This window comes from Microtus pennsylvanicus, chromosome 5 (assembly GCF_037038515.1).
Source record: "Microtus pennsylvanicus isolate mMicPen1 chromosome 5, mMicPen1.hap1, whole genome shotgun sequence".
Taxonomy (NCBI): Eukaryota; Metazoa; Chordata; class Mammalia; order Rodentia; family Cricetidae; genus Microtus; species Microtus pennsylvanicus.
Genome location: NC_134583.1, coordinates 87,579,946 through 87,596,401, shown reverse-complemented (window position 1 = coordinate 87,596,401; position 16,456 = coordinate 87,579,946). Strand labels below are relative to the sequence as shown.

The 16,456-nt window shown below is 51.4% G+C and overlaps 1 protein-coding gene across 2 annotated transcripts in view; it reads left to right on the top strand.

The window, feature by feature from the left end:
* Syt12 (synaptotagmin 12) overlaps window positions 1-12,452 on the top strand; it is a 35,521-nt gene extending 23,069 nt beyond the window's left edge. The window contains exons 4-8 of one of the 2 annotated variants that reach the window (XM_075973039.1): window positions 113-505; window positions 3,066-3,281; window positions 4,647-4,767; window positions 6,690-6,823; window positions 8,559-12,452. In XM_075973039.1, coding sequence (XP_075829154.1) covers window positions 113-505; window positions 3,066-3,281; window positions 4,647-4,767; window positions 6,690-6,823; window positions 8,559-8,732 — 1,038 coding nt within the window. In that variant the 3' untranslated portion in view covers window positions 8,733-12,452. The remainder of the gene's footprint in view (window positions 1-112; window positions 506-3,065; window positions 3,282-4,646; window positions 4,768-6,689; window positions 6,824-8,558) is intronic. The other variant, XM_075973040.1, reaches the window with a different exon arrangement.
* Window positions 12,453-16,456: the final 4,004 nt, after the last annotated feature.

Here is a 16,456-nt window from a genome sequence, read left to right as displayed (position 1 = left end):
AAGGAGGGACTAGAGTTTCTTGAACAAACAGGCAAAGGACATCTCTGCTGTCCCCTAGAGATGGTGCCCGTGACCCATGTAATGCTTCCCTGTCCCTTTTGTTCACCCACAGAGAGTCCCTCAATGGAATGCCCAACGGACCAACACTCGGGGACCATCCAGCCGCAAAGGCAGCCTCAGTATCGAGGACACCTTTGAGAGTATCAGTGAACTGGGACCCCTGGAGCTGATGGGTCGGGAACTGGACCTGGCCCCCTATGGTACTCTCCGCAAGTCACAATCGGCTGACTCTCTGAACTCCATTTCCTCTGTGAGCAACACCTTTGGGCAGGATTTCACACTGGGCCAGGTGGAGGTGAGCATGGACTACGACGCAGCCTCCCACACCCTCCACGTGGCAGTGCTGCAAGGCAAGGACCTCCTGGAGCGCGAGGAGGCCACCTTCGAGTCCTGCTTCATGCGCGTCAGTCTGCTGCCAGATGAACAGATCGTTGGCATCTCCAGGGTAAGTGGGGCTGGGCCAGTGAGGTGCCCTGGGTTCCCTGAAACCCGTCAGGGAAGCTGACATCTGGTGGACAGAGCTGCAGTACCAGACAGGATGACAGGGGGCGCTGGAGAGCAGATCAGAATGTGACTAGAGGAGAATGGCCAGGGATAGAACCAGCTTTGTGTTACCGCTGTGTACAGGTTTCAATCTTCCTATCATGCAAGGGCAGTGAGTAACTAACTGTCCATCTCCACATCTGTCAGCATGGAGTCTTGGCAAGAAGAAAGATGGCCCACTCATTTGGCTGATCTGGGAGAGAGTTCAATGGCAGGCTCATTTGCTATTTGCTTTGGAATGGGTCGGGGAGAGGTGGCCTCAGTGGTGGCATGGTTCCATGAGTTTGTGAATGAGAAGGGAGGCCCACCCCAGGGACTGAAAAAAAAATGAGAGGAAAGTGAATTCTGGGTCCCAAATGAAAGGGTCACCTTCGTAGGAGCTGTATTCTCTCGTGAGAGTGTATAGTCGGCCCCCAGGGAAACTGAAGATATGATTTGGAAGGTAAACATTCGAACCCTCTCTGATCTCTGTTTTCTTCTGGTGACCCCCGTGGCTCACCCTGCTGGAATCCAGAGACCAAGGGAACTTGCTGACACAACCTCTGACCGTCAGCAACCAAGAGGTTAGATCCAACAGGGAGGATACAGGACACCTCCAAGGTGCTGCACCTTGACAGCTACACCCATTGCCCAGCAGCAGGCTAAGAGGAGTCCAGATCCTGAGCCCTCTGAGACGGACTCTGCAAGACCAAGGGTCACCTGTGTTCTTGGAGCCTCATCTGTATGATTCACACTGGACACTGAGTGGCTGGCTCTCAGTGGTGGATGTTTCACCCCACCCCCAGAGTACCCCATAACTCTAGAAGACTCTAGAACTAACCACCAGCCCTCTATTCATGTGCTGCTGAGAGTCTAATTTTCTACTGGCAGTATAGCGCCAGTGGGCGGTTAGGAATTGGGTTAAAACCCAAGTTCCACCCCTGCTTGGCGGTGTGACCTTGAGGTGTGACCTTGAGGTGTGACTGTTCAGTTCCCCGCCTGTCAAATAAGTATCACGCAGAGAGCTTAACTCAGTCCTTGTAGGCGTCAGGGGCAGTTCTCAGGACCGTGAGGAGCTGCTATTGAGCTGATACACATTATGTTGCTTTTGGCCTGGGACACATGAAAGACTTTGGTTGACTTAGGACGTGTTCCTTGAGGAGGGACACTGGGGGACAGAAGCTTGGAAGAGTCTAAGGCAGAGGACTGTGTGGCAACATGGCTCCAGGTTTGTGTAGTGGGGTAAAGTGGCTGCAGGAAGAACCCTCCAGAGCCGGGCAGACAGAGGTGAGATCAAAGTAACTAGAGGCTAGTAGGGTTTGTTCCTAGGAAAAGAGGCTTGGTGACATCACAGCCTAGCAGTCTCACTGGGGGGGGGGGTGCCTCCAGGTCGAACAACCCCCTCAGCATCAGAGAAGGTGCCAGGGATGAGAGCTGCTCTCTAAATACCACCGCGCAGTGACTCAGACACCCCCCCACAGAAGGGCAAGCAGAGCCTCACTGCACCTCCCTGAGGACTGCCCACAGCTTCCTGGGAGGAGGCCAATGGCATCCGAAAGCAGAAGTGAGCTGAGGAGCGAAACATGCCCAGCCCTGCCTAGTCCCTTCACCATCTGTCGATCTGTCCACTCATCCGTCTGTCTTATGACAATCAGAAAGTCTTCGCCAGGCTTTACAGGAGGCTGTGGTGCCGGTGGGCTGTTTACAGTTATCCAGCTCCCCCTGCATGCCTGTCCCATGGCTGTGCTAAGTTGGGCAGACAGGAGAGATAGAGACCAGCGTAGCCACAGCATCTTGTGAGGATGAAGATTACTGGGATTCAGTTATGGAAGCTTCTAATGTCAGGCCAATGGGTTAACCATAACCAAGAAGGAGACATTGGGGCTTTTAAACCTTCATGGTAATCTCAACATTTGGGAGACAGAGGCAGAAAGATCAGGGATTCAAGGTTGTCCTCGGCTACATAATGAGTTTGAGGCCATTTATCTCAAAACAACCAAAAGCCAATCAAACACTACCAACAACCAAAACCCTTCAGGTCTACCAGGTCTGTAATCTGGCACTGTAATCTGAGTGCGCCAAAGGCAAAGGCAGGAAGTAAATTCAAGGCTAGTCTGGGCAATACAGCAAGTTCCAGAGCAGCCAGAACTGCATAGCAAGACCCTGATGAAGAAGGGGGAGATCACTGTGAGTTTGAGGCTAGCTTGGTCTACATGGTGAGTTCTGGACAGCCAGGGCTACATAGTGAGATCCTGTCTCTGACAAGAAAAGGAGGGGAAGTACAGTATGGAGGATCATATTTGTAATTCTAGCATTTTGGAATTAATGGCAGGAAGCTCAGGAGTCCATCCTGAGCTATGTGGGTACCGGTCTCAAAACAGAACAAAATTAAGGAAACAGATTTTGAAGGCTGAACCACAAAAGGAGGCCCAGAATCTAGACTGGGTCGCAGAAAGCCCCTCCACGGCCCCTTCTCTCTGTAGATCCAGAGGAATACCTACTCCATCTTCTTCGATGAGAAGTTCTCTGTCCCCCTGGATCCCGCAGCCTTGGAGGAGAAGAGCCTCCGATTCTCTGTGTTCGGCATCGATGAGGACGAGCGGAACGTGAGCACTGGAGTGGTGGAGCTGAAGCTGTCTGTGCTGGACCTCCCGCTGCAGCCCTTCAGCGGCTGGCTGTACTTACAGGACCAGAATAAGGTATCACCCGCTTTGGCTCCCTGTTCACCTGAGGCGAGAACACCCACAGACTTCCTAGGCGGGATGCCACTCTCCTGTCCTTGACCTGGACCCTGACAGCATTAGGAGAGCCACACTCTAGGGAACCGCACGCTGCAAGTGGTGGCAAATACGCCCTCTAGATGTTTACAACTTTGATTTTTACAACAAATCTGCTTTGATTTTTTTTTAACATTGTATTTATTGTGTTTTCTGTGTGTATGAGTGTATGGGCATGCATACACACACAGAGAAGGCATGTGGAAGTCAGAAGACCCCTTGTCTTCTCCAAGTTGGGTCTCTCCCTCACCATGTGGGCTGTGAATAATTGAACTCAGGTCATTTGGGTTAGTGGCAAGTCCTTTTACCCACCGAGCCATCTCTCTGACCTGCTTCTCAGTTCTTTCTTCTTTTTTATTTTTTAGTATTTATTGATTTATTTATTTATTTTTGGATTTTTCAAGACAGGGTTTCTCCGTAGTTTTTGGTTCCTGTCCTGGAACTAGCTCTTGTAGACCAGGCTGGCCTCGAACTCACAGAGATCCTCCTGCCTCTGCCTCTGTCCAGAGTGCTGGAATTAAAGGTGTGCGCCACCACAGCCCGGCCAGTATATATTTATTTTTATTTTATGTTTTATTTATTTATTCTTATGAGTGTTTCTCCTGGTTTACCTGGATATATATTTGTGTGTCATGCACACGTACCATGCTCACAGAGGTCAGAGGAGGATGCCCAACCCCCAGGAACTGAAGTTACATAGGGTTGTGAGCTACATGATGGGTGCTGGAGACTGACCTGGGCCTTCTGGGAAGGAACCCAGTGCTCTGAGCTGCTGAGTCATCTCTTCAGCCCATCATCTCTGTACTGACCACATCATCAGAAGTTCTATCCTATAAGCTACTGTTAGGGATGCACGGGTCTGACCCGAAAGAGGGTTATCTCAGACAGGGGCCAAGCTGAAGCTTACTTTTATCATGGCAACAATTTCAGGGAACGCTGTTGCTTAAGCAAATGCTGTCAACTTGGATCCCTTTACACTAGTCAGAGAATGTTTTCCTTGGCCCAGAATGAGGAACAAAACTACATCTGAGTGATGCACTTGACAGGCAACCTCTGGACCTCCTTCCAAGGCATGGTCCACACCCGGAGCAAGGGGGGATCTGTGCATCCTCCCTGGTGTGGCAGGGGGTGGGTTGGTTGTCCTTTTCTCAATCCTGCCAGCCTGGTACCTGGTTAAGAGTTAGTCCCAAAGCAGTGGCTTTCTGATGGAGAAGGAAGTATCCACCTTTCCCTGGACCCCTTGACCCTGGAGGGCAGAAGACTCCTGAACCATACCTGTTTTCACAGGCTGCTGATGCTGTGGGAGAGATCCTGCTGTCCCTCAGTTACCTGCCCACAGCCGAGCGTCTGACTGTGGTTGTGGTGAAAGCCAAGAATCTTATCTGGACCAACGACAAGACCACAGCAGGTGGGGGCCTATGTCCTCGGCTCCTCCACATGGATCAGGGGCAGCTGTGTGCTATAAGCATGCACTGGGCACAAGGCCAGAGCCCCTGTGGTTTCAACTAAGCTAGGAGCCAGGCATGCTGGGGAAACATGCGAACCCCGGAGGGTGACAAGCAGCCCAAGGTGTGGAGTGTAGAGGGAAAGTGACTGAATCTGAGGGCAGGAGCCAACACCTGTGCTGTGGCCAGACAAGAAATGGGGAGTCAGCCTCCATCTGTCAGAACTTGAGCTCAGAGACAGGGCAGAAACCCGGACTTTAAATGGGGAGGAGCCGTGCCCCAACCGTTGGGGCGGGTGTCCTGTGGGCTCTCACACTCTGGGTCTGCGAGGACTTACTGGGACTTGTCTGCTGAGGGCCCCAGGCAGTAGGAAGACTTGGTATCTCAGAGCTGCACACTGTTAGGCCCCGCTCTGTTGGCATTCAGTCACTCAGATCTGCGGTCTGCACTCAGGCACTAACAGGGAGAGAAGCATCTGATCTGCCTACTTCCAGGGAGTATGTGGGAGAGAAATTTGCAGTTGGTTGCCCTCTCTTGATTGGCCATGAGAGCCTTGGGTTTCTCAACTGGGAAGTGGATTTTAAATAATATCGAGGGTCTGGGGATCTGGGGTATAGGTCAGTTGATGGAGTGCTCGTCTAGCACGCATGAAGCCTTGGGTTCAGTAATCACACTGCAAAAACACAGCATGGGCCTGGTTGTAGTGGTATGCCTTTAATCCCGGCACTCGGGGAGGCTGAGGTAGGCAGATCTCTGCAAGTTCAAGGCCAGCCTGGTCTACAAAGTGAGTTCCAGGACAGTCAGGGCTACACGACACAGTGAAACCCTGTCGCAGGAAAAAAAATATATAATCTTTACACTCAGGAGGTGTAGGCAGGAGAATCAGAAACTCAAGGTCATCCTTAAAATAACATCAAGCTATGTACAGTGGTATGCACTTATAGGCCCATCTACTCAGGAGACTGAGGCAGGAAGAGCCTTTAAGCCCAAGAATTCAGAACCAGCCTAAAAGATTTTTGTCTTTCAATATCTGTCAATCAATCAATGCCCAATAGCAAAGCAGGTGTATGCAATGGGGTGACTACTAGGATTACAGATTCAAGGCCAACCTGTGTTACCTAGCAAGACAAAAATAAACAAACAGCTGGAGAAATTGCTCCAAGGTTAAGAGCACTTGCTGCTCTTGGAGAGGACTGGAATTTAGTTCCCAGCATCCACACTGGGCAATTTACAGCTGCCTGTTACGCCAGCTCTCTGCCACCCTTTTCTAGGCTCTGCAGGCACTGCACGCACATGTGCGCACCCATACAGAGACACTTTCTGTGTATGTAATTTAAATACATAAGTCAAAATAAAAGTAAATCATATAAATTAGCTGGGTGGTGCTGGCATGAAACCATATCTTGAAAAACCCCAAAATAAACAAGTAAACAACAAAGTGTGATTTTTCAAGCCAGGCACTGTGTAGTTGGCAGTTTTCATCTCCGCAGCTCAGGACTCTGAGGTAGGAGGATCCCTAAGCTCAGGAGTTTAGAACCAGCCTGGAACACATAATGAGATCCTATTTGTTTGTTGTTGTTGTTTTATTTTGTTTTTATTTTTGTGTTTCGAGACAAGTTTCTCTGTGTATTTCTGACTGTGCTGGAACTCACTCTGTAGACCAGGTTGATCTTGAACTCAGAGATCCACCTACCTCTGCCTCCCAAGTGCTGGGATTAAAGGCGTGCGCCTCCACCATCCTGCCCAGCTCCATGTCTTAATATAAATAAATAAATACCTCTGGAGATAATGGCTATAGCCAAGTGGGTGGAGCCAGAGTAGACAGGGCCATGGCACATAAGCAAGCAAGCGTGTTACTGACCCTCACCCACACACCTGCTTGTAGACCCCTTCGTCAAAGTATACCTGCTGCAGGATGGGAGGAAGATGAGCAAGAAGAAGACGGCAGTGAAGAGGGATGACCCCAACCCAGTGTTCAACGAAGCCATGATCTTTTCGGTACCAGCCATTGTGCTCCAGGTGAGGTGCGCCGGAGCCTCACAGGACTCTGGGCCACTGCATCCCTTTCGTGTTGCCTCATGGGAGGGACCTCAAGCCAACCTCCTTCTAGTCTATCACTAATTGAACCCACCACTACGTGCCAGCCGGTGGTGAGGGTTGGGGACCCAGACACTGCTTTCTTTATGCCTACGAAGGACGGGTAGGGAAGTCCCTAGACTTAGTAAACCCCCTTGGAAGCTTCCCCAGTGTTAGTACTCAGGGGGGACTTTCTGCAGGAGGTGACAGCTCAGCTGAGCTCTGAGAAACCACACTGGCCTGAAGATGAGCTCAAGGTGACCCCAGGGCCTAGGGGTGTGAACCTAAGCCCTCAGAGGTCCTACTGCAAAGACCCCACTAGGATCTTCTCATCTTAGAGTTTCCAGACAACTATGTGCTCTGGTCTATCACAGACTACGGGCTGGGGCTGGTAGGATGAACCACAGAGAATATAGCTTAAGCCTTATCAGTCAGAGAGTGGGGATTTTGCTCCCTCCTTTCCTCTCCTTTCTCCTCTCATTGTCTCTTTCTATCCTTAGCTATGTCTAATAATCATCCTTGTACTAAAGTCTGCCCTGCAGCCCGGGGACTCTGCAGGGCTCACCTAGTCCCCTCCTAGGGATGTTCTTGGGAATTTCTTTGTTTTCCAGTGCTGAAGATGAACTGGAGGCTTTGTGTGTGCTAGGCACCCACTTTACCACTGAGCTACCCTGCCAGCTCCTCAGATTTGAAAGCTGAATGTCAGCCTCACTCTGGGTGTCCCAAATCTAGGAATCTGGCTGGTCCTTGTCCCTTACTGGATAGTTCACCCATTTGACCCCTGCTTTTGCCCTGTTTGTCACAATGCCCCTTCCCTCTAACCTCCAAAACCGGAGCTGCTGGAGACTAGGTAAGAACATCTGGGCTAACATCTCAAACCTCTTCTTATTTAACCCTGACTCTCGGCTGTGATCACATGATGACGCCAGTAGCAGGGAGCGGCGTCTGAAAGTGCTCTGTTGATGGGCCAGTACCGGGTCACACATTTTCTGTTTCTGGGTTTTCTCCCCGCCTACATGCTTAATTTTCTTCCAACAGCAGCCCTATGGAGTAGGAAATGTTGTCGTATTTTAAAGACAAAGAAACAGGTAACAAAGGCTCAAGTCCAAAAGCCGGGAAGCTAGAGCATACACAGGATCTTGGGTTTCCAACACACACACACACACGCACACACTCACGCACACACTCTTGGGCACACACATGCACACACACACACTCACGCACACACTCTTGTGCACACACTCTTGTGCACACACACACTCACGCACATACTCTTGTGCACACACATGCACATGCACACAGTCACGCACACACTCTTGTGCACACACATGCACACACTCACGCACACACTCTTGTGCACACACACATGCACACACACATACTCACGCACACACTCTTGTGCACACACACACACCACACCTCATAAACCAGGCATGGTGGTGCACTCACTCAGGAGGTGGAAGCAGGGCGGGGGGTGTGTGTCAGAAGTTCAGGGTCATGTCCCACTCTGAAGGGATTTTGAGGCCAGCCTGAACTATAGATAAATATAAATAATGAGGTGGCAATGGTCTTTAGTTCTAGCACTCGGAAGACCAAGTTTGAGGCCAGCCTGGTCTGCCTGGTGAACTGCAGACGATCAAGGCTACATAGTGAGACTCTCGTGTCTCCTCCTCCCTAGGACCTGTCTCTCCGAGTGACCGTGGCTGAGAGCAGCAGTGATGGCCGTGGGGACAACGTGGGACATGTCATCATTGGTCCAGGGGCCAGTGGCATGGGCACCACACACTGGAACCAGATGCTGGCCACACTGCGCAGGCCTGTGTCCATGTGGCACCCAGTCCGGCGAAACTAGCAGCCAAAGCAGGCCAAATGGGCAGCAGAGCTGTCGGAGCCTGGCACCATCTCAGTTCTACCCAGCGATGCCCTCTCTATAGTCAGCTGGAGCTGTTGACACCGGGCCGCCTCACCTCCTAGGGGGTCCTCATCAGTCATCTTGGATCCTCTGTCCAGACTGTCATGGAGGAATGGGTGTGGCTCTTCACCTGGAGACCTAGGGTAATTTCCCCACTAAGGACTACCTGGAGCTGGCTGGGGACCCAGCAGACTGACCAAGTGTGTTCTAGAGAGCCTAATGAAGTATGTCCCTTAGCCTGCAGAGGCACGTGGGTTTCAGAGCTGGTCAACACCCCTTCTGTGATTCTCTTAAGCTGCTAAGAAGTCTTGGGGGGGCTAGTCCCTGTACTGACAGGACTAATATTAACAAAGTCAAGAGGGCCCCTTTCCCATCCTGGTGGATAGCTCAGTTCTGATCAAGTGACTGCCCAGCCAGATGGACTTGGGAAGGAGCCCTCGGGTCTGGGGGAACAGGGAGGATCTCTCAGACAAGAAAGAAGCTGCACTTTGAGGGTTTGGGAATAAATAGCATCCACATTTAGAAGGGGTGTAGTAGGTTGTAGTAAACAGTCAAACAATAGAAGGGACGGGACACAAGCTAGCCCATTCTAAACACAGACTCTGCCTACTGCAGTGGGACAAGAAAAGGCCAGGAGACCAGGCCCAGCAGAAGCCTGTAGGCCACATGACCCTCCACCCCTGAGAGAACCAGACGTCCCCAGGGGCCCAGATCCGCCAGTGTTAGCTGGTGTCCCTCCAGGCCAGGCCTCTCTCAAAGGAAAGCTCTCAGGCAGGCCTAAACCCAACCCTAGGAATAGTGGGCATCTTGGGTCAAGTTCCCAACACAGACTTCAGGGATAGTTAGCGTAGGCTGGAGCCAGTAGGAACTCTGGGGAAATGGTGTTCAGAAGGCAAGGGCCAGGTTGTACAACCACTATCAAAATCGTTCATTGGCTCCCACCTGGCCATAGTTAGCAGGGGTATCCCCCCCCCCAGATTTCATAAATGTCATTTGATAATGGCAGTCCCAGAGAAGGGGTGGTTTTTGGCTTCTCTCTGGTACCTGCAGATTTAAAAGGATAGTGGGCATGGGAAGTGATAAGACGAGGACTCAGGTGGCTGCCTCTGGTCCTTGGCCCTAAGGAATCATGGATACCCAGATCCAATCAGGAACCATGGAGACCCAGGTCTAATCAGTTACCATGTATGACAAGGGGAGGGGTGGCTAGAACAGGAACACACGTCAACAGGCCTGGAGGCCGGACACCTGCCGTAACCGGACCCGACTGAAGCCAGGCTTCTCAGCCTGGGGCCAGTATCAAGAGGTGAATACTGGACCAGGGATACTGGTGGCTGGGCCAGGCATTGTCATCTGGAAGCCCCGGACCCTCTCTAAGCCAGTGGCTTTGCAGGGCAGAACACATCTCCCAACCTCCATTCCCTTGTTCCTTCCTTCTATACTGCATGAGACGTTGACTGTGTTCCCCGGGTGGCTGTGGTGCTGACCAAGAATGCTGACTGGAATGATTCTCGAACCAAAATAAAGCTGGAGCAGAAGGGGGCTTACAGGAAGCCCTGCTCAGCCAAGAGTCATCTCCCTGTCTTCACTGGGAACCTTGGGCCCCACAGGGGTCCTGTGAGATCCCCAGTCCCAGTCCCGGTAGGGAAAGATGGGCATGGGGAAATCACGGAAGGCTTCCCAGTGGTGGCACATAGTTGAGCATTAAGTATGTAAGGCAGGAAAAGCATTTCGAGTAGAGACACAATGGGCAGAGTTCCCCTGCCTTGCTAGCTCAGGGGAGGGAACCAAAGATCAGAGAGGCAGAGCATAGGCCATAGAAGGATAAAAGGCCTTCCTTACAAGGTCATCGAGAACTGATTCTCAGTCTGCAGTCGAGCAGCCCTCAAAGGCAGCAACTGTGGCGTTCCGTCTGTAGAGATGTAGAAACCAGAGCCCAGAGAAGTTAAGTAACTGGCCTAAGATCACACAGCCAGAAAGTCATCAGGTTATGATTCAAGTTGGGACATTATGGTTCAAGAACCCATGCTCTCGAACCTGAGGACACACTGCCCTTTTTCCAATTCCTCAGAAGTCACTGAAGGGCAGCTGAGAACTTTCTGGATCCCAACATAGTCCTCTCCTTCCTTTTTCCTGGGAGTTCCGGAGCTAGATAATAATCCAGTGTCTTAGCAAGGGGTAGGTGGGGCAGGCCTGCTCACATGCTTTGTGTACATTGTATGGCATCCTCAAGAACAAAGACATTTTTGGTGGCTTCCCCCATCCCAGGATTTCTCTGTGTAGCTCTGGCTGTCCTGGAACTTATTCTGTAGACCAGGCTGGCCTCAGACTCAGTGATCCGCCTGCCTCTGCCTCCCAAGTGCCGGGATTAAAGGCAATAAGCTACCACCACTGCCATCACCAACCGATTTAAGAATAAAGAACATTTTAAATTCCTAGCATCCACCCCCAGTAGAACACAGGGCACAACTGGGGACCCTTGTCTGGAGAACCACAGCGTGGCAGAGACTTGAGAGACTGAGGGAGATGGGCTGTGGAGCCTCCCAGCAACCCCGGTGAGGTAGAAGGTCCTTGTTCTGCTGGCGGGAGGAAGCCTGGAAAAGGCTCTGAGCAACAGCAGGCCCAGGTTGGGGGTGAGGACCCAGAAGGGAAGGGAAGCAGTGTAGTTCTAGGCGGAGAGGCACAAGCAGGGCAGGCAGGTGGCTCAGTTATCTCTAGGTTTGGGGTTCATTAAAGAGTTCTCAAAATGACTGGAGAAATGGCTCAGAGGTTGAGAGCACTTGCTGCTCTAACAAAGGACCCAGGTTCAGTTTCAAGTACCCACAGAGCAGGCTCACAACAGTCTGCAACTCCTCCACTTCCAGAGGATCTAGAGCCCTTTGTTCTCTAGGCCATGCATGTGCTTCACTTACATACACACACAGGCAAGACACTAATACACACAAAAATACAAACAGATAAAACCTCAGAGGCGCTACTGGAGAGAAGCAGGGTGGCTGCGGCTGGCAGAGGCGTGTCCTGCCCCCATCTTCTTTCATGACTCTCCTCACCTGTCTCCACCCCTTTTGACACCTTCCCTGGGCGCCCCTCCTTTCCCACTCTTTCCGGTCCCCATTTCCTTGCACCCAGTCTATGGGCCTGCCTTCAGCGTCCTGGGCCCCTCTCTCTGAGGACTTACCCAAGAGGAAAGTGTTGCCGTGCTGGAGGCTGGCCTGCCTATAGCAAGGGGGGATGAGTTCTTTGGTACCCACTGATGACAGCAGCTCTTACCTCTTCCTCCTTTCTCCTGCCTGAGCCCATCCATCTGTGTCTGCAGATACCCAGAGCGAGTTAATTAGGGGGCTAAATGACCCCTGAGATGGGACCGTAGAGCTCCCTCCCTCTTCAGTTCACCCAGTTGCTGGTTCACCCTTCCTAGCGGGGAAAGCCCAACAGTAGCAAGATTCTAACCAGGAGGTCCATGCAGTTGAGGGAGCTGGACTTCCCATAGAAGGATGATTGGGAAGGGGCACCTTCTGGGTTCTACTGTGCATAGGCCTGGGTCTGCTTGCTTCTCTGCTGTATGAAAAGTTACTTCTACTCTCAGGGCCTCAGTTTCTCCAACTGAAAAATGAAGAGTGTTGGACAAGTTGGCCCATAAAATGCTCCTCACACCTCTGACTTCATTTGTTTATTTTATATGTAGAGTCAGTGTTTTGCACGAATGCATGTGTACCTTATGTATGCCCAGTGTCCACAGAGGTCAGAGAGGGATCGAATACTCTGAAACTGGACTTACTGGCTGTGAACTACCATCTGGTGCTGAGACCCGAACTCAGGTCCTCTGTCAGAGCAACAAGTGCGCTTAACCACTGAGTCAGCTCTCCAGTTGCCCCCGCCTTTTGGATTGTTATTTCCATTAAAAAAATTTACACTTCCTCCCCTCCTCCCATTCCCCTCCTGCTCCCCCACTCACCCTCCTCCCTCCCCTCCCTCCTTAAGAAAGGGCAGGGAACCCTGCCCTGTGGGAAGTCCAAGGCCCTCCCTACTACATCCAGGCCTAGGAAGCTCTGCATCCAAATAGAATAGGGTCTCAAAAAGCCAGTACGTGCAGTAGAAACAAGTCCCAGTGCCTTTATCAATGGCTTCCCAGTCAGCCCCCATTGTCAGCCACATTCAGAGAGTCCAGTTTGATCGCATGCTCATTCAGTCCCGGTCCAGCTGTATTTGATCAGCTCCCATTAGAACAGGCACACTGCCTCAGTGGGTGGACCAACCCCTGGCAGTCCAGACTTCCTTGCTCATTTTCTCCCTCCTTCTGCTCTTCAGCTGGACCTTGGGAGCTCAGTCTGTTGCTCTGATGAGGGTCTCTGACTCTATCTCCATCTGTTGCCAGACAAAGATTCTATGGTGGTATTTGAGAAAATCATCAGTGTGATAGTAGGGCCTGCCTTTTGTTTAGGGGCTGGGCCTCACAGATCCTGGGCTGGCCTCAAACCCATTATATAGATAAGGATAACACTGAACTCCTATTTCTACTGCCTCTATCTCCCAAGTGCTCTGATTAAAGGCATGGCCACCAACTTGGCTTAATTTGTGAGGATTCTGTATGGACAAACTCTGGAACTCAGTGTCCAGGTTTTAACTGACAGCTGGGCCTTGTCTAAGTTCTCTCTCTTCTTTGGGCCTCTGCTTCTTCATTTCACAGATGCATAGGAATCGTATGTACTTCCAAGGGCAGGATGAAACGGCATTGCCAAGTGCATGGCACACAGTAGGTGCTCCATTTATGTGAGGGCAAAGTTTTGAATGGCACAGTCCAGGTTGAATCCAAGGACTTCTGGAATCTGGTGGTTGGGACCAAAGAGGGAGGGCATGCAGAGCACATGCAAAGGCTTGGAGAACTGTACCCCAGGTCACCCTGCCAAGGCCCCCCAAAGGCGAGGCGGTGTCTACATAAACACTCTAGCACCCCATGCCGGGAGCCCCAGGGGAAAGCCCTGGGAATGACCTGCAGAGAACAGAGCGGTCACACGGTGGCAGCAAAGAGTCAGAGCAGCCTGAGATGCCCAGCTGCAAGGGAGGGCAGAGGTGGACCAAAAAGTGGGGCCAAAAGTTAGGGGGTCTATCCTTGGAGCAAGTAGAAGCTGCAGAACACGGCCCCACCTATAATCACGTGTTATATGTATTTAGCCTTCAGCTCTTCTATATTTATTTATGTATTTCCTTGTTTATTTATTTTGAGGTTTCACTGTTTAACTCCGTCTAGCTTGGAACTTGCTCTGTAGCCCAGTCTGGCCTTGAACTCACAGAGAACCGCCCTCCTGCTGAGTGCTGGGGTTACAGGCGTGTACCACCACCACGCTCAGCCATTTGGTCAGTTTGGTTCTTTCAATCCCCTCTTTCTTCCCTTCCCTTCTTCCCTGTCCTTTCCTATTTACTTCATTCTGTTCTTTTCTCTCTCTTCCCGTGTTTGTCCAGCCAGGCTGTCAATTAGACATAATATCCGGAACCACAGCTGGCGCCTGTCTGAGATAGTCTGGGGTACAGAAATGGGTCAGCTGCGGTCAGCCCCGGGTAGCTCTTGAGGTGGCCCTGGCTCTGCTGGAGACCTGCATCACTAAGAACAACATTCCAGACGGATGCTGGCCCCACCCCCTCCTCGGTGCTGAGGTCTGCAGGGCAGTCACATGCTACACAGGGTTCATAAAGAATTCTGGGCTTGGGATTGATGGGGCCTGGAGGGGTTGAGTCACCCACAGGCCGGAAGTCAGCAGCAGCTACGGTAAACAGAAAAACAGCAAACAGCACCCTGATGCGGCCGACTATGTGGCCTGGGCCACCTCCCCACTCCAAAAATAAACTTCAGGAAAACAGTGAAGTCCAGAGTCCAGTAATGTCAGATTTGGGAAAGCTCCCGGTCACCAGGGCAGATGGCCATGGGTCAGTGACTGACTGATATGCCTCTCAGGAACCTGAGCAGAGACTGTTGATGAGGCTGGGCTGGACATGGGAAAGAACAAGTCCCGGCTCTGGGTCTTAATGGCCTAATCTAAGCAGCGTCCTCCTCCTGGGGTTCAGTCCTCAAGTCTGCAAACAAGAAGTAGGACCATCCCCCGAGCCTACCTCATAGTGTGAGAGCTGAGAGCAATAAAGGACAAGAAGTAAGATTTGGAAGCAGCTGTAGGCTAGTCTTACCCGGGTCCATGTGCCACTGGCCTCTTAACTATCATTGGAGCTTAAACAAGAAGTTACCTTCTCTAAGCCTCAGTTTTCTCCTCTGTAAAATGGAGCTAGCAATTCCTGCCTCCTGGTGGACAGTCCCTGCACAGAAGCTCCCACCCATCAGTGGGTGCTGTTACCAGGAGGTAGAGAAACAGTAAAGTGTGACTGTCAAGGGTGTCATTACAGTGATTATCCCTATAGCAACCGAGGTCAACCTCCTCGGCCTGACTCTCAACTTCCTCCACCCTTGCTCTGGCTCCACCTGCCTCCCAGGACTGGTGACAGCAAGCAGGAATGACGAGGCTGACAGCTGACTGGAGTGGGGATGGGACGGGACAGGACAGGACGGTGGTGTGGGGGGGGGGGGAGGCACGACGGGACAGGGACTGGGACAGGGACGGGACACAGGGCCCCTCCTTACCACTCCTTGGATTGGGCGTCCTGCTCAGCTACATACCCAGCCTCATGCCAAGTCCTACCCAGCCCTGTGGCAGTTTCAGGGAAGGGGCAGAGCTGTCCTGGGGAGGTTCCCTCTGTGCAGCTGAGCTGGCAGCCGCCGCCCTGAGGGGAACTGGAAACTGCCTTCTTGGGACACAATGAAGATCATATAGGTCTGACAGTTCTTTTCACCTGACTTTGAATACCATGGGGATGACATCATAACCAGTGTGGGGTGGGAGGTAACACCCAAAGACTTCCGACTTTGGTCCACTTAACTTCCACGTAAACACCCAGTCCAAGGTCTGGGAAGACAAAGACCAACCCCCCCCCCCCCCTTCTTTTAGACAGAACATCTAGCCCAGGCTGGTCTTAAACTTTCTGTATGGCCAAGCTGACACTAACTGAATTTCCGATCCTCCTGCCTTCACTTCACTAGTACTGGAATCACAAGCATGCACCTCCAAGTTCAGTTTATGTGATAGTGGGGTGGAACTCGGGCTTTCATGCATGCTAGCTAAACATTCTAGCAGAAAAGCTACATTCCCAGCCTACCTATGTCCACTAAAAATTAAATATATATATATATATATATATATATATATATATATATATATATATATATAACCATAAAGGAGAACGCGGGATTTAGAGGACAGTAAGTTTTCAGTTCCATATTGGATTTATTCCTGAAATCCCAAATGCGCCTCCAACTCCTCAGTCAAGCCCCTCCCTCTAGCCCGTAGCTTGGAAGGGGGCGGGGCCACCTTACGCCAGCCTCTTTGTGTTGTCTTTGAAACACCTGTTACTTTTTCTTCAAGACTGCCTCTCCCGTGAAAATGTCCTCCGTGTTTACCCCAGGTGAGGAGTCCCTTTTTCTCTCTCTGGTCTCTCTGCCTCAGGCAGATCTTACATTGATGGTGGCCTGCCCAGCTCCCAGTCTAGGCTTCTCACAGTAGATGTTGTGACTTGAACAGCGCAGGGGCCCCAGATTCTTGGAAACGAAGGACCATCTGTGTTGG